The sequence below is a fragment of the Oryctolagus cuniculus genome, chromosome 12 (assembly GCF_964237555.1).
Source record: "Oryctolagus cuniculus chromosome 12, mOryCun1.1, whole genome shotgun sequence".
NCBI classification, from domain to species: Eukaryota; Metazoa; Chordata; class Mammalia; order Lagomorpha; family Leporidae; genus Oryctolagus; species Oryctolagus cuniculus.
In genome coordinates this window covers 100,711,447-100,729,244 of record NC_091443.1, presented here as the reverse complement: position 1 = coordinate 100,729,244, position 17,798 = coordinate 100,711,447, and the positions used below count along the sequence as shown (strand labels likewise).

Here is a 17,798-nt window from a genome sequence, read left to right as displayed (position 1 = left end):
TTCCTGGCTGCTGCCTACCACCTCTGGTGGCCAGGCATCTCACCTAGCCGTGATCTTAATGGCACCTGTTGTCTTTCTTCCTTTGCTCATTGTTCTTAACATTGTCTGCAAGTTATCCCCAGGGCTGCTAGTTCAAGGTCAAGTTTCCCGGGCCCCACTCCCAGCTCCCTGACTCAGGATCCCCCAGAGTCTCCCTTGTGAGCGCTGATCTATGGACTTGAAAATCTGTTTTTCCCCTTTTTACTTAAGCCCTCTGTGTTGTTTTCTAACAGGATCTGGAATAGTAACTCCCTTGGAGAAGTGTTTCCCCTGAAAGCTGTTCCTTTGGGTTTCTAAAATGATGTGCTCCCGTCCCAGCGAGGGGTGGGGAGCAGGGAGCGAGGCATACTTGGAGTGGAATTTCCAATGCCCAGCTCTGAGGGCACTGCCTGGGCCCATGGCTCCTTGGAGGCTTTGTGCGGGCCCCTGCGTAAGGCAGCATTGCCCCGGTGTCCCTCTGAGCTAAAGCTGCACGCTGGGAGCAATCGCGACGTCTCAGTATGCGTCATGCGAACTGGCGGTAGCAGGGCACAGGGCGCACAGGCGACTTTGAGCACTTTGTTCTTAAGATTTGGTTTCTTTATTTGAAAGCGCAGGGTTTCAGAGATCTTCCGTCCCTTGCTTCGCTTCCCAAATGGTCGCGACAGCTGGGGCTGGGCCAGTCCAAAGCCAAGAGCCAGGAACTCCATCCGAGTCTCCCACATACTTGGCAGAGGTCCTAGTCCTTGGCCCATCTCCACTGCTTCTCCAGCCACATTAGCGTTGGCTGGATTGGAAGCGGAGCAGCCAAGATGGGATGCTGGCGTCTCGGGCTGCGGCTGCACCGCAGCACTGGGCCCAACGTGGGGTAGTGAAGCCTGAGGGTCTGCTCCACTCCGCTCCGTCTGAATGCCATATGGCCGCGAGGTTGAGAGAGTGCCAGTATTTCCTCTCCCTGTGTGGTAACGGGACACCAGCAGGGCACACGGTGGTGCTCTCGGGTCACGTTGGCTGGGCCCGCTTGCTGAGGTGAGGGTTGGTTTGTCCGTTCTTTGGACGAGGAAGCTCAGCACTCAGGGAGGGGCTGGGCGCGAGGACTGAGGACGCGAATGGACTGATGGTTGGTTTTGGACGCAGCTCCTGTTAGATCACCAGGACGCCATCGCCCCGGAGCACAATGACCCGATCCATGAGCTGCTGGACGACCTTGGCGAGGTGCCCACCATCGAGTCCCTGATAGGTAAAGTTCTGAGTCTCTGCACTGTCTCTGGATGTGCAGTGGAAAACAGAGACCACCCCTGTCTGGGAAGGGCTGCAGCCAGCGGGAGGGACGAGGTAAACGTGCAGTCACGGCTCGTCCTGTGACCGGTCCCGGAAGGGGAGGAGGCCTGGGGGAGCGCTGGGCCGCAGCGCCGACACGACTGAAGTTACTTTACCGTGTCTCCTTTGCCTTTATTACCTGGCGTAACATTTTACAAGACCTCTCAGGGAGGTTGCCCTGCCCTGCCGCGTGTGTCGGCTTGGTCGCCTGCCGTCCTCGGCTTGCGTCCTCTTCTGTTTGTGTTCTTTGCCTCCAGCGTCTCCTCTATTGATTCTTTCTGCCCTCCCAAAACTTCAGGGGAAAGCTCTGGCAACGTGAACGACCCGAACAAGGAAGGTCTGGCGAAGACGGAAGTCTCTCTCACGCTGACCAACAAGCTTGACGTCCCGGGAGACGAGAACGCAGAAATGGACGCCCGGACTATCCTGCTGAAGTGAGTATATCAGAAGCAGTGAGAGTCATGGTGACATTGTCCCAGAGGCCCCTTGGCCTTTGGTGACAGGCCCACTGGGTCCGACCTGAAAGGACCATCTCGGCCCCTCACCATCACAACTGTGGTTACGGTTACCTTGCGTATCTTACTCGGCATAGGACTTAACCACCTTGTTTTGCCAGTCTGCTAAAGTGAAGTTTACTGTTGTAAATACTGGCTCTGGGCCCACTCCACTGTACAGTGCAGTTGCATAAATAACCTAGGCCCTGAGTGCCTCGTGCGAGCAGCCGCCCGCTGGGACTCCCTGGGATGATGTTTGTGCCGCCGCCACCGCCGCCGCCGCTGCTGCAGTCACTGAACAGGGAGGGGAGCGCCCGCCAGCTGGTGTCTGAATGCTTCCCTCATCTCATTGCAGCACAAAGCGTTTAATTGTGGATGTCATCCGCTTCCAGCCAGGAGAGACCTTGACGGAGATCCTGGAAACACCAGCCACCAGTGAGCAGGTAGGGTTTGGGTTTGACATACACCACCGTGAAGCGGCTAACTCTCCTGTGACAGGCACGTGCCGGGTAGAGGGAGGCGAGATGGAGTGAGGAGAGCTCCTGGAGCAAGCGTGAACCTGCCCGGAGGATGGGGGTGGTTAGATCTGGTGTGAGCAAGTCCAGAGGAGATAGGTGTTCCTGGGTCTCCAAGCTCCTTGGCTGTCTCCAGCAGAGTGAAAGGGGGCGGGGCGTGGGTCTGTGACTCTAACCCGGGGCAGGATCAGTGAGTCCGTCCTGTAATTGATTGCCTACTGCAGAGTTGGAATTCTGTGTACCTTGGCAGATAGATGGAAAGTACAGAGGATGGTTCCTAAGCTCAGTGAGCTCTTGGCTCTTACTGGGGAAATGTGGCACGTAAACCTAACGCAGTGATAAAACCCATTAGAAATGTAAACCCGAAACAACGAGAAGACCATTAGAAATTAGTGATGGTGTTGACTGTGAAAATGACAGGGGATACAGGAAAGGCCAGGAGCAGCAGTGCTTCAGGAAGATTGCACAAGATGAGCGGGGCCTGAGCCAGACTTGACATGGGATGGGTAGGGCTTGAGTGTGCAGAGGAAGGGCATTCCAGGCCGGAGAGCCTGGCTGAGCCGAGGTGGAGAGGCGGGGAAGGCCCTGTGGCCAGACTACACCTAGAATGCGGTGTGCATGCAGGGGAGCGGTGAGGAACGAGACGTGAGGCAGGAATCTGGCACTGCAGCGTGAGAGCCTTTGGAAGCTTGGGGACCATTAGCAGTGAGGGATTCCAGTGCCACCCCTGCAGATGGCAGTTGGGTCAGCCAGGTGCGTGACACCAGTCCAGAGAAGGGTGCATGGCAGTGGGAAGGGTTGGGTGAGTCGCTTGGCTGCTAAGACACCTGTTTCTCATTGTCGAAGGAGAAAAGTAGTTTCCAGATATTAACCGTAGGACTCCGTTTCATTAAATGAAAACTTAGAAGCCCAATATGGAGAGCAGGTAAAGCTGCAGCTGCTCCGGCAGCTCCAGGACTGGGGCACCTGGAGCCCAGCCCTCGAGGGCTCTGGGAAGCCCCTAAGGCTGCACAGAGCACTGTTTGAAAGCCTCTCAGCCTTTGGATGCCGCACTGATTAGATGCGTGTGGGGGCGAGAACCTGCCTTCCCGTGACTGCAGCGTGCCGACCCAAAGCACGTGTGAGGCAGGGAAGGCGGAGCCGGTCCTTACTGAGAACCTACTGTCGGTTTCTTTTGTCCGTGCTCTTTCCTTTTATCTTGGCGGTATCCCTGTGAGGTGAGTCTTGTCATTCCCGTTCTATAGATAAGGAAACTGAGATCCTTATCCATTAAATAACTTGCCTGAGACCTACAGCTTGTAATGACAGATTCCAGCCCTGCCTGAGTCCAGAGCGTGTGCCCCTCGCATCGTGTGTGCGCAGTAGTGTTGATGTTAGAGGAGAGGGGACGACTGGGGAAGGGGGTTGTTCTAGTTGGGGAGGGATTACACGTTTGACCTGCAGCCACCCCAAACATCCCAAAATGCGGCAACAGAGCCTTAAAGATTGGGGTGGAGATCGTGGAAGCTACTGAAAGCAAGCAGAGACGAATGGCTTTTTTTTTTTTTTTTTAAGATTTATTCACTTTACTTGAAAGTCACAGTTACACAGAGAGAAGGAGAGAGAGAGAGAGCTTCCATCCACTGGTTCACTCCCCATTGGCTGCAATGGCCGGAGCTGCGCCAGTCCAAAACCAGGAGCCAGGAGCTTCTTTCTGGGTCTTCCATATGAATGCAGGGGTCCAAGCACTTGGGCCGTCTTCTACTGCTTTCCCAGGCCACAGCAAAGAGCTGGATTGGAAGTGGAGCAGCCGGAACTCGAACCGGTGCCTGTATGGGATGCCGGCACTGCAGGCAACGGCTTTACCTGCTGTGCCACATCGCCTGCCCCCAGAAATGGCTTTGAGTGCCTTGGAAGTCCCAGCGTAGGCCTAGGGCGGAAAGAGAGTGCAGAGACTGTGAGCCAGGTGATGACTAAGAATAGATGCTGGGTTTGGGAGGTGGGAATGGGGATCATAATTAATGGTGAGAGCTTTAGATACAGAAGCCAGGTTGCAAAGGGTTAAAGAAGAAAATGCTAGAAGAATTGAGCAGCAGATGTACTGAAATGTTGGGTGGGAACAGAACAGGCTTTGGGTAGAGACTAAGACAGACTCGGGGCAGCTGTCCTTGTTCAGATCCTAGTGTTGGAGAGAGAGGAAGGCTTGAGTGTGACTCCGCTTGCACAAGGCAGCGAGAACAGCCAGCGAGGATTTGCTGAGCGCTGCTGCATTCGTGTAATTACCACCTTCTCGGAGCCATGTTTGAAACAAAATTAAATGGTTTTTGTGTTCCAATATTTGATAGGAAAATGAAGAAATTTTTAATCCAGTAAAATCTGGGAACTCCTGAGATGTTATATGATTTCGTGGATGTAACCTCTTTTTTTTTTTTTTTTTTTTTTTAAGATTTGTTTGTTTAATTGAGCGGTAGAGTTACAGACAGGGAGAGGCAGAGAGAGAGAGGTCTTTCATCTGCTGGTTCACTCCCTAAATGGCCGCAATGGCTGGAGCTGAGCTGATCCGAAGCCAGGAGCCAGGAGCTTCTTCAGGGTCTCCCACACTGGTCCGGGACCCAAACACGTGGGCCATCTAACATTGTTTTCCCAGGACATAGCAGAGAGCTGGATCAGAAGAGGAGCAGCCAGGACTCAAACTGGCTCCCGTATGGGATGCCAGCACCACAGATGGAGGGTTAGCCCACTACTCCACAGTGCTGGCACCACCTCTTCTTCTTCTTCTTTTTTTTTTTTTAACATTTATCATATTTATTCAAAAGGCACAGGGCTAGCCCTATGGTACAGTGGGTCAAAGCCTCAGCCTGCAGTGCCAATACCCCATATGGGCACTGGTTTGTGTCTCAGCTGTTCCACTTCTATTCGAGCTCTCTGCTATGGCCTGGGAAAGCAGTAGAAGATGGTCCAAGTCCTTGGGTCCCTGCACTCATGTGGGAGACTCGGAAGAAGCTCCTGACTCCTGGGTTTGGATCGGGACATCTCTGGCCATTGAGGCCATTTGGAGAGTGGGCCAGTGGATGGAGGACTTTCCTCTCTGTCTCTACCTCTCTCTGTGCCTCTGTCTTTCAAGTAAGTAAAATAAATCTTTAAAAGAAAGAAAGAAAGAAAGAAAGAAAGAGAAAAGAAAGAAAGGCATAGTTAGAGAAAGAGAGAGAAAGATCTTCCATCTGCTGGTTCGCTCCCCAGATGGCCACATTGGTTGAGGCCAGACCAAAGCCAGAGCCAGGAACTTCATCTGGGTTCAGAGGCCCAAGCCATCTTCTGCTACTTGCCCAGGCACATTAGCAGGGAGCTGGATTGGAAGTGGAACGGCCAGGACTCAAACTGGCACCCAAATGGGATGCTGGCATTGCAGGCGGTGGCTTAGCTTGGTACACCACAGCACTGGCCCCAGATATGACCTCTTCTGTGGGGGAGATCTGTCTTGGTTCCAGGATACAGCCTGAGAGCTGTCCTAGCTCCCGTGTGCACGTGCTAGGTAAATTTGAGTTTAGGAACACTGTGGGTCAGAAAGTGGTGGTGCAACAGGTTAAGCCATGGCCTGCAGTGCTGGCACCCCACATGGACACCGACTAAGTCCCAGCTGCTCTACTTCTGACCCAGCTCCCTGCTAATGCATCTGGGAAAGCAGCGGAGGATGGCCAAAGTCCTTGGGCCCCTGCACCCATGTGGGAGACCTGGAAGACTTTGGCCTGGCCCAGCCTTGGCCGCTGTGGCCACTGGGGAGTGAACCAGCAGATGGAAGATTTCTCTTGTTCTGTCTCTGTAACTCTGCCTTTCAAATAAATAAATAAATTTTTAAAAGAAAAAAAAAATGGACCAGCGTGGTGAGCTTGTCATGCACTTCTTTTCTTTTTTTCCATCTGCAGGAAGCAGAGCATCAGAGGGCCATGCAGAGACGTGCCATCCGTGACGCCAAAACTCCTGACAAGATGAAGAAGTCAAAGTCTGTGCAGGAAGACAGCAACCTCACGCTCCAGGAGAAGAAGGAGAAGATCCAGACAGGCTTAAAGAAGCTCACAGAACTTGGGACTGTGGACCCAAAGAACAAATACCAGGAGCTGATCAACGACATTGCCAAGGTAATGCATGGGGTGGGGGAGGCCAGATGGCCTGGCCTCTGGAGAGCTGTAGCAGGGGCTCCTAAAGAGACAGTCGCTGCACAGGTCGTTTCGTATAACACAGGTTCGCCTCAGGCTGACCGTCAGGGCCTTGGTTTGTGTGAATCATCTCAAGCGAGGGCCCTGGTGTGGGCTGAGGGTTTAGGCGTCCTGTGCCATGTGTGCCCGCTCAGGAGCTTGGTGATGGACGTGTCAAACGTCCTTTTTCTCCCTCTCTTGATGACAGATCAAAGAGATCTAACCCAACTGTACAAGTAAATTCTAATGTTGTGGAAGTCTGAAAGTAACACATTCCCTGTTGCTGTAAGATATAAATGGGGGGAGGGGTTGATGATAAGAATTTCTTTATGAGTTTGTGGGCCCAGATTGTTCCTGTAAAGAATGCGTGGTCCTGTTCAAGGCATTTGGATAAACCCTGCTGGGTTCTGGTGTTAAATGGTAAGGATTCCAGAAGCACACGAGACCTGTCCTTTTCCTAACAGTAACCGTTCTGCCCCCAGGACATTCGGAACCAGCGGAGATACCGGCAGAGGAGAAAGGCCGAGCTGGTGAAGCTGCAGCAGACGTACGCTGCTCTGAACTCCAAGGCCACCTTCTATGGGGAGCAGGTGGATTACTATAAAAGCTATATCAAAACTTGCTTGGATAACTTAGCCAGCAAGGGCAAGTGAGTATTTTTTTTTTCTTGAAGAATGAATCAGGGGAAAGTAGGGGAGGGCAAAACAGCAGAGGCAACTGAGGCTACATTGGAAATTTTCTCCTAAAACATCCTGGCTCTGTTTATTGCACAAGTTCTTTATTTTGCCTCCAAGCATTGTGCAATTGCCTAGTTCATTGGTTAGTAAATGATGTAAGTCTCTGGTATCCGTAATGGGGGGCGGGGGAGTTCAAGGATGCTCATATCTGAGCGTCTCTTGCTCCAAAATATCTTCTTGGCCCTAGAAACCAGAATCATGGCAGGAGCCCATCTGGCAGTCCCCAAACCTAGGGAGACACAAGAATCACTTAAAGAATGTTATAAAAATAGGGATTCCTGGTCGCTCTCCGTACCTTTGGAGGGACGGGCTCACAGACCTGACTCCTCCTCAGGGGCTGAGGAGGATCTCTTGGCACCCTCCTGGCGCTGGCCACAGCCATCAGCGTGCCCGCTTTACAGGGCAGGGTCAGTTCACGTTCTGTGTTCAGGGTTAGTGCACTTTATTTTTCACTCCTAATTTTTTAAGGATTTCTCAAACCTCAGAAAGATAGATTGGAACAATAAAGACCAAGTAACTTTCAACTGACTTCCCCAGTTTTGAAATATTTGCCACATCTGCTTCCCCTCTCTCTGGCTTACTGGCTTACTTGCCTTTTTTTTTTTTTTTTTTTAAGATCATTTATTTTTGAAAAGCAGAGTTACAGAGAGGGAGAGACAGAGAGGATCTCCCATCCACTGGTTCACCCTCAAAATGGCCGCGATGGCTAGGCCGGAGCCAGGAGCCACATCCTAGGTCTCCCATGTGGGTGGCAGGGTCTCAGACCCTTGGGCCATCTGCCACTGCTTTTCCCAGGCCATTAGCAGGGAACTGGATCAGCAGTAGAGCAGCCAGGACACAAACCGGCGCCCATATGGGATGCCGGATGCCGGCATCGCAGGCAGCAGCTTTACTCGCTGCGCCACACCAGCCCTCGCTCACTTGCTCTTACACGTGCACTCTCTCCCCAGAGTAAGACAGGGCTCCCTCTGATGGGATGACAGCCAGGCCGCCCAACCCAGCCTTGGCGCTACCTCCTGTGTCCTTTTGGCATGTCCCCTCTGTTGTAGTACTTCCTGAAATCCTTGCACAAGGTGTGTCAGGTTCAACTTGTATTTCCCCTCCCCAGGCCTGGAGTGAACTGTTTCCCCAAGCCTCCCTGGTTCCTTTTTATGAAGAATGATGTTTAGTAACCAAGATCTGGGGCCAGGCATTGGCACAGCAATGGAGATGCCCCTTGGGATGCACACATCCCATATCAGAGTGCCTAGGTCCAAGTCCCAGCTCCATTTCCAATTCCAGCTTCCTGCTCACGTGCACCATAGGAGGCATCAGTGATGGCTCAAGTATTTGGATCTCTGCCACCAATGTGGGAGACCCAGATATTTTTTTAAAGTATTTTATTGACTTGAGAGGCACAGTTAGAGGGAGAAACAAATCTTCCAACCACTGGTTCACTCTCCAAATGGCTGTGACAGCCAGGGCTGGGCCAGGCCAAAGCCCAGAGCCAGGAACTTCTTCCTGGTGTCCCATATGGGTGGCAGGGCCCAAACACTTGGGCCATCTTCTGCTGCTTTCTCTGGCCATTAGCAGGGAGCTGATCCGACACAAACCAGCGCCCATATGGGATGCCAGTGTCTCAGGCGGCGGCTTAACCCACTGCGCCACGACACCCAACACCGGCCCCCAGAGTGGTCTAGGCAGACAGCGACAGGTCTCCATTTTATTAAATGACTGCATGGGATCCCGTTGTACAGGGAAATACAAGGATCTGTTTAATCAACTCCATTGGTGAACATTTTGCTGTTTCTAGTCGTTTAATGTTATTAAAAATTGTACAACAAACTAACTTTTGTCTCTCTAGACATACAGATAACAGATACATAGAGATATGAACATATGTATATATATATCAAATACGCTTTTGCAGATGGGATCATACTTTTTTTTTTTTTTTTTTTTTTAAGGATTTGTTTATTTTACTTGAAAGAGTTAGACAGAGAAGGAGAGGGAGAGAGGTCTTTCATCTGCTGGTTCACTCCCAAATTGGCCGCAATGGGCGGAGCTGCGCCGATCCAAAGCCAGGAGCTGGGAGCTTCTTCCAGGTCTCCCAGGCGTGCGCAGGGGCCCAAGTCTTCCTACTGCTTTCCCTGGCCATAGCAGGGAGCTGGATCGGAAGTGGAGCAGCCAGGACTCAAACAGTGCCCATGTGGGATGCCAGCACTGCAGGCGACAACTTTACCCGCTGCACCACAGCGCTGGCCCTGGGAGCGTGTTTCTGAAGATGAACTGCTGGAAGCGGAATGACTGTGCCTTTTACACTTTCAGTTGCCACCCCTGGGCGTTCCTCTCTTTGCTGCTGCCAGGGTTTCTGCCCTGCTTCGTGGAATGCTCCGCCTGGCGTCCCGCGCCTGTTCCTCCTCCTCTCCGTCCCTCCCTGCTTCCTGCCCTGACCACCCTAACAACCCCCTCACGGCTGTCTCTGCCCTCTTCCCTCTCGGATCGCTGTGCTAGCTTAGGCTCTCTTACAAACGATCTATCTGAAGATATTTTGATTCCGCCCCCTCCCCACCCGCCGTGGCCGAGGGGCCTGGCCTTCAGGGCCGTTCCCTCAGGCTGGCGTCTGGAGCTCGCACACTGTCCCTCGCTCGGGCGCCCAGGAGGAGAGGGAGGTCCAGTTCGGGGGAGTGTTCAGATCTAAGGACACGGCAGTTCCGCGACGTGCCCTGTTCTGCGGCGATGCTGGTTACTGAATCCTCACGCTGTTTGTCATGTGTTAGTGTGCTGCTTGTTTGGGGGTTTTCTGGCCTCGTCTCCTTGAGATGCCTGCAACAAAGACTGTTGGTGTAGTCATCATATGAAGAGGCCTGCTGTGATTCTTACAGGGTCTCCAAAAAGCCTCGGGAAATGAAAGGGAAGAAAAGCAAAAAGATTTCTCTGAAATACACCGCGGCAAGACTCCATGAGAAGGGAGTTCTCCTGGAAATCGAGGATCTGCAAGTGAATCAGTGAGTGCTGACTCTGCACTTTGTCCTGTGGGTTGGTTTGTTTCCACCTTCTTCACATCTGATCTCTCCTTTCTCTCTCTTTCCTGACAGCCAGTTTGTATTTTATTCGTAAATAAGTACACACGCACCCATGCAGAATTAAGCCTAGCACGCAGGGTTGATTTGTCTGTGCTAAACAAGAAAATATTTATTGCGGAACATTTGTCACCGGTTTGTGTAGGCCCCACCTTAACTTTTTCTCTTTAAATCAGTCCTTCAGTTTTCCTGTGTGTCTGGCCCAGAAATAAATAAGAGCAAGAGTAGGAGGAACTTACTTCATTCCACATGTGCCTAGGACCTAGGGCCCTGTCCCCGCCTTCTGACCTGATGTCCCCCCAGGTCCTGGGCCCGGTACCAGTAGCATCCATCCTCAGCTCCGGCTCCATCCACCCCATGACTCTAGGCTCCTCAGCTTTGTCGTGGGTTTTTTTTTTTTTTTTTTTTTTTTTTTTTAGCTTTGTCTTCTTGAGTCTGCTTAAAAACAAAACAGAAAGAAATCTTTGTCTGAAAAGGAACTTTTTCATTGTTGAATTTTGAAAAAATTCTGTAATAAAGCATAAGGAAAAAGCACCCCAGAGACCGAGATAACTCCTGCAATCATTGCAGTATACTTGGAGTTTCTTTTCTGCCTTGATTTATATGAAAATTATCCATCTACCCACTTGCCTGTCTTTTTTTTTTTAATGTTTATTTATTTATGTATTCGAAAGGCAGAGAGACACAGAGAAATCAGGACTAGGCCAAGCTAAAGGCAGGAGCCTGGAGCTCCATCTAGGTCTCCCACATTGGTGGCCAAGAACTAAGTACTTGGGCCATTATCTGCTGGTTTCCTGGACGCACTAGCAGGGAGCTGGGGCAGGGTGGAGCAGCCGGGACTGGAATCAGCACTCTGAAGTGGGATGCTCACCTCACAAGCAGCAGTTTAACCCAGTGTGCCGCGATGCCAGCCCCTACTACGTAATTTTTAAATATGAATCGGGATGTTATTGTTTATAGCCATGTATGCAGTCTTTTTCTTCCAACATTATATTGTGAGCTTTTTTCTTATTCTTTGAAAATATCCTTTTTAATGACTAGCATAAAATTCCATAATTTAACCATTCACTTGTTAAATGCTTACATTGGTATTTGTACATTATTACCAGTAATATTTTAAATCTTTCCTCCTCCTCTGAATTGTTTAACCAGTAGATGCCCAGAGCTGGAGTTTCTGGTCCGAGAGTGCTGTGTTATCTCTGTGTAAGATGTGCGCAGGCTGCAGTGTGCCGTCCCGGCTGTTGGAGGGCCGGTGCTGCGCGGTCCTCAGTGCGATCGCTTGGTTGTGCCGCAGAACTCACCTTGCAGCACTGCGACTCCACACCCATTAGAATAACAGCTCCCCATCCGCTTCCTGCCGGCCTCCGCGGCCACCCGTCCACTCTGTCTCTGTGGACTTGACTGCGTTAGTTCCCTCATGTAAGTGGAGTCAGGCCCTGTTTGTCCTTGTGGCTGGCTGATCGCATACAGTGACTGTAACGCCCTCAAGCTTCATCCCCGTGGGAGCAGGCAGCAGGATTCCCTTCTGTTTTCAGTCCATGATACGAGTGTGCCACACTTTGTTTATTCACTCGCTGGTCGATGCGTACCTGGGGCTCTGCCTCTTGGCTGTCATGAGTAGTGTTGCAGTGAGCATGGGTGTGCACATACCTCTTTGAGCTCTTTCAGTTCTTTGGGATATGAGCCTAGAAGTGGAATTGCTGGATATGTAGCAACTCTAGGATTTTTTTGTTTTCCTTTTTAATTACGAGAGAGAGAGAGTACTCCGATCCACTGACTCACTCCCCAAATGCCCACAATAGCCAGGGGTGGACCAGAATGAAGCCAGGAGCCTGGAACTCAATCCAGGGCTGTCATGTTGCTGGCAGGGGCCCAAGTGCTTGCACTGTCACCTGCTGTCTTCTGGAGTGTGTATTAGCAGGAAGCTGGGATTGGGAACCAGAGTCCAGAATCAAACCCAGATGCTTCCAGTATGGGATTTGGGCATAGTAATTGTCATTTTAACTACTAAGCCAAATGCCTGCTATGCTGTTTTGCAGTGTTAAGAAAATCTTCAATTCCTGTACGTATTGCCAAAATATTTTCTAGTAGAGTCTAAGGTGATATGAAAATGGCTTGCCACTGTTGAATAGTAAAATAATTTTTGATGTTTTTAAATTCAGTCATTAAAAATATTTTCAAATTTTATATTTCTTAGATTTCTAATTGAGTATTTTGTTTTCTGGGTTTTGGGGGGAGTGGTTAGATAAAGTTTGTCTGTATTTTCTCTGGTTAAGTTTTCAATCAGGAACCTTGGTCTGTCTTGGTCTGTCTGTTTTTGTGGGGTTTTTTTGTTTGGTGCTTTATGTAGTTTCAGATTTGTCTCGATATTTGTAACCTGTTCTCTGTTTTCATTATGTTCTGTTACTGTTCAAGTGCCTCTCTCTGTTTGCCTCTCTCTATTCTTCTTTATTTGCTCCTGAGCTTAGAAACCAGTTAACCAGGTCATAAAGAAAGCCTCCGTGAGGCGTTCCAGCAGAGTAAAGCACACGTGTTCCCATGCGTGGATGTTTTGGCCGCTTCTGTGGCTCTCAGTTCATTTAGAACAGGCGAGGAAGCATGCTGCTTGAACCTAGGGATGGGGCTGATGTGCGTGGGTCGCTCGTGGCGTCATGAGAGCAGTGACCTCTGGTCATACCCAGTACACTTGCATACTCACAGCACCTGCTCTGTCAGGAAACCTCCCCCCGGGCGCTGACACTGACCCCTCTTGTTTTCATTTGCTTGCTGTTCCCAGCCCTCAAACACGCACGCACTCGAACGTGTGCTCTCACCTCTCCCTCCAACCCCGCTCCTCCCCTAGGTTTCCGCAGGGGGACGTTGAAGGCCAGGAGAATGTCTGTGGTGTCATCCCGTCACAGGCCACTTGTGATGCCTGTCAGTAGGCGCAGGTGTGCGGGGAGAGATTGGTGTCCTCTTGCCAAGTCCCAGAGCAGGTGGTCCTGGGAGTGCCACGCCCCTCGCCTGCGGAAGTACCGTGCCCTGGAAGGCCTGGTTCCTCCTCTTCCCCGTCTCACAGGATGTTGTTATAGGAGCGCATAGAAAGCACACCCTTTCGTTGTTGTGTCTCAACAGGTTTAAGAATGTTATCTTTGAAATCAGTCCGACAGAAGAGGTTGGAGACTTTGAAGTGAAAGCCAAATTCATGGGCGTTCAGATGGAGACTTTCATGTTACATTATCAGGTGGGTGTGCGTCAGGGAGAGCTGGGAGCTTCCTGCGAGAGGCAGCCGCGTCCTGCTCCCAGGAGGCCAGGGAGATGGCCAGGAGACCGCGTGGGGAGAGCTGTCGCGGTCGGCGGGGCTGCGGCCGAGGCTTCTGGTGTCTGATTCGGTCGGCACACCCGGCCAGCTCTTCACAGATGTGCTCGTCCTCAGAGAGCGTCACTCTGACGCTGCCTCTTCGCGCCGCCACTGACCTGAACCCGGTGCAGGCGTTGCTAGCGCAGCGTCGGAAGCCTGCCTTGCCTGAAGTCCCCCCCTCCGCCCCGGGTCTGGGTTTGCACGGTCAAGCCTGTAAACTGAATTCCGCGGCCACTCGTTCTGCAGCATACCTGGCCCTGATTTTTCTTTGCAAGAGCTCTGATTCTGATGCACTAACGGCGTCGGGACCTCTAGTGATGCCAACTCCTCTAGCCTCGTGTGTGTGGCACTTCCACTCCGCTCCGGGCTCGCTGCCGGCCCTGCTCCACACCACTGCATTCCGCCAGGCCGCCCAGGTGCTTCTCTGCACGTGCTGCTCTCCACCAGTTGGGTGCCTCGCCTCTCCTCCCTGCCCCGCCCCCGTCGGGCCGTGAGCCCTGGGTGCGCGCCGCCTGCCCTGGAACCCTGGCTGCAGCGGGTTCTCCCCGGCCTCAGCAGCCCTTAGAGGGGGCCTCTGTTAGAGATGGGCATTTCCCTCCCACCCCCAAAAGCGAGAACTCCTAAGGGCAGGGAGCCTTTCTTAGTCATCTTGTTTCCTTCTTGGCAACCTACACCCTCAAAACGCGCTAGCTGAACAAGCGTGAGATGATTTGTATGCACACAGCTAACCAGGTACTTCCACGGAAACAGAGCCGTTTATGCGCTCCGTTTACCGGAATTCACCGAGGCCAACCAGTCTCCCCCGGGTGATTTACTCATTTGTGCACAGACTCCATCAATGGAGCCGCCGCCGGGAGCTGGGAATTGTGTTGGGCACAGGTGGTGCGCCACAGTCGCCACCCTCAGCGAGCTGCTCGGGTTTTCCCAAAGGGTGAACAGATTGCACTTTGAGGGTTGTCTCAAGCCTTGTCACCCTCGCTTCCTCGTCTCTGCTCTCCTGACATGGAGAGGCACACCCTCTCCAGTTTCTTCAACACAGTGGGGCAGCAGGGGGTCGTGGTAGTCAGGTGTGGACCTTCCTTTGCCAAGCCTGTTCTGCCAGACAAGTCATTCGGTCTCTGATTGGCTGCGGCTCCTCTCTGGAGCTGGGATGGTGGCACCTTGCAGGATTCTCGTGAAGACCTAAGACACTGTGCAAGGCGCTTCTTCGAAGCTGAGGGCACGTGCGCCCTGCCGCCCCCTGCCTTCAGGAGAGAAAGGCTGCTCCCGTGACGCGGGGCTCCAGGCCTGGGCCGCGGCCCCGTCGCAGCCTCCGTGGTCAGGGCACTTCCTCGTGGGCTGAGGCACCTCCACCCTCCCCAGGTGTACGAAAGCTGGTGACCCGTAGCTTGGGATGAAGTGGGGAAATGTCACCGTAACTTCTGAAATAAAAAGGTTAGATGTGTGTGATAACCAGGCACACTTCATTTTCTTTCCACGCCTGCTGGGTTTTAATATAAACAAAAGCCTTCCTAACTCCAGCTGAACCAGAACCCTCTGCCGGCCAGGGTGCCCCATGGCCCGGCCCTCGGGCGGCTCCGTCGCGGGAGCCCTCTTCTCGCCCTGCTCCCTGGCTGGCACCCGGGGCCTGCGCCCCTCCCTGCGTCGCGGCCATTCCTCTCGAGCTGCACAGGCTTGGTTCACCGTCCGAGTGTTCTGTTCTGTTCTGTTTTTTTTAAACAGGACCTGCTGCAGCTCCAATACGAAGGCGTCGCCGTCATGAAACTCTTTGATAGAGCTAAGGTAAACGTCAACCTCCTGATCTTCCTTCTCAACAAGAAGTTCTACGGGAAGTGAGGAGCCCGTGCTGCCGGCCGGGGTGCAGGGGAGAAGGCGGCGCGGCTGCCCGGCGGGAGTCCTCCACTCACTGAAGCCAGCCCCAGCCCGCAGCGCTCCTCGGTCTCGGTAGCCCAACGCCACTTTGCTAACTCCTGCCCTCCTAGGCCGTGCGTTGCCCCTGTTCATAGAGAAATTGTATTTCAGGCTTAGTCTGGCGCTCTGGCTCCTTTGTTTTCCTCCACGGCTTCGGAAAGAGTGGGAACGCCACTAAAATCTCTGTTGTTACAGTCTCCAAAATTGCATTACTGTATCGTAAGCTCTGGTGTTTAGGTAGCAGTCAGAAGGGTGGGATTCCAGTTCTTGTTTTAGACATGGAAGCTGTGAGCACCAGTGGCACGCCTCTGCGTGAGCTGCACAGTGAACCTGTCAGGTGGTCGGGGGTCGCTGGGAAGGGAAGTTCCTCTGTATCTCTGCCCCGTCAGTACAACAGAAGGGCCAGGGATCGCTGCCGCTCCTCCGTTCTGTTGTACTTTGTGGGCAGGAGCTAGAGGAAGTCACCACTCTGTATTCTAAGGGAGTATTTATAGAGAAAAGGAGATTAAAAAAAAAAATCACTGTCAAATTCAGGCGTTTCTGTTAGTGTAGCGCCCTCTGCGCTGGATGGAGAGTCCCCTTGGCAGTGTGCAGTGGCTCAGGTGAGCTCAGGAGGCCACGACGTCCGTGTGTGCGTCCCTGCTGAGAGACAGACGTACTTCTGGCCCGTGGCCTGCTCCTCCCCTGGCGCCAAGACTGGGGTCTCCCCGTGTAGGGTAGAACTGGGTTTAAAACTGTTTTATATCTTAAGAGTGCCTTCTTAAAATGTAGATTTATTTCTTAAAAAGGGGGTGATAGGAATTTAAGATTCATATAATGCTTCAAGCCTTTAGAGAACTACTTGGAGAGGGTTTGAAAGTTGGTTTATCTGTATATCTGAACTCTTGAAGCTCTCTTATAGCTGAAACACTAGGATTTCTCTGCCAGGTTGCAGAGAGAGAGAATCCTGCCTTAACTAGCCAAGACAAAGACAAGCAAACCTGCGGATGTCACACTTGAGGTTCAAATCCACTTCTCCCTCCTCTCCTCTCCTGCTGCCTGCACTGTGCCTTTGTTCTCAGAGCCCCGGTTTTCTGGGCTCAGTCAGAAACAGTTCAGTTCAAAACACTGAAGTAAGGAAGCCTTTCTTCTTGGGTGAAAACTCTTGTACTTTAAACAAAATCTATGTGTCCGAGGAGATGCCGACGTCAGGCTCCCGAGCCTCCGTTTCCTCCACGGTCTTGGTTCAGTGCCCTTTTATCCCCAAAGCTAAAACTTGGGAGGCTGACGTGAAAGAATTTACAGATGTTTATTGAAAGCCAGTAAACTTTTAATTAATGACAAATGAGGCGGCGAGTCCCGTGACAGGTGTTATGCGAGCGTCTCTCCTGACAGGCGGCTTCCCCGGTGCAGCAAGGCGCGGGGAGCCGGGGAGGAGTCGCCTCCGCCCTGATCTTCTCTCGTATTTTGGAAGAGGATTTATTTTTTAGTGGGCTCCGTCCTTAGATCTAAAGGGGGAGGCAATCGCAGCCAGCCCCGCCACGGAAGCTGTGTCAGGCGCTTCCCTGAAGAGGGGACAGCCAGCCCAGGTGCCACCTCCAAGGCACCCCGTGGTGAGCAGAGGTTACGACCGCTGCAGTCAAACACCATGCCCCCATTCCGGGTGAGGATCACCGCTCCTAACACAGCACGGGCGCCGGGTGCCCTCCGGGGGTCTGCAGTCAGAGGACGCCCTGTGGCATCCCACGCCGCACGGGGACCCCGCAGGGCCATGCAACCATTATTTATTAGCCATAGCGTTCCTTCTCCACCCCCCTCCTCTCTGGCCAGCCATCATGACATTTACCATGAATTTACTTCCGCCCCAGAACCTGGACTGCCCGTCGGATTGTTGCTACACACAATTGCCTTTGTATCTCTGTATGGAATAAAAGGTCATTTGTTCGTGTTTGTGTTTATTTTTCTCAGTGTCGTTGTTAGCAGTTCCTGCTAAACAGTGTCGCCTAGAGGGAGATTTAATAATTAAAAACCACAACAGAGAACAACCCCTCGTGTGCTGGCGACCGCGGCCAGCGTGTCGGTGCTGCCCGCCCCACGTTAATACAAGAAAAGCCGCTTCAGCATACAAAGGTGGGCGAGCAGATGCGACTCACTTAATTCTGACTGGCGGGGGCTGGAGCTTTAAAGCTGAGCGGCATTTAACGTCACTGTGGACCACGGCACAGGGGGGCGGGCTGGGTTCCCATGCGA

General features: G+C 52.3%; 1 protein-coding gene across 1 annotated transcript in view; it reads left to right on the top strand.

Annotated features, from left to right (window-relative positions):
* The window catches only part of IQGAP1 (IQ motif containing GTPase activating protein 1), a 110,633-nt gene extending 93,141 nt beyond the window's left edge, over positions 1-17,492 (top strand). The window contains exons 31-38 of the mRNA XM_008275315.4: positions 1,156-1,258; positions 1,637-1,772; positions 2,188-2,275; positions 6,250-6,462; positions 7,002-7,168; positions 10,121-10,243; positions 13,433-13,541; positions 15,381-17,492. Coding sequence (XP_008273537.2) covers positions 1,156-1,258; positions 1,637-1,772; positions 2,188-2,275; positions 6,250-6,462; positions 7,002-7,168; positions 10,121-10,243; positions 13,433-13,541; positions 15,381-15,494 — 1,053 coding nt within the window. The 3' untranslated portion in view covers positions 15,495-17,492. The remainder of the gene's footprint in view (positions 1-1,155; positions 1,259-1,636; positions 1,773-2,187; positions 2,276-6,249; positions 6,463-7,001; positions 7,169-10,120; positions 10,244-13,432; positions 13,542-15,380) is intronic.
* Positions 17,493-17,798: the final 306 nt, after the last annotated feature.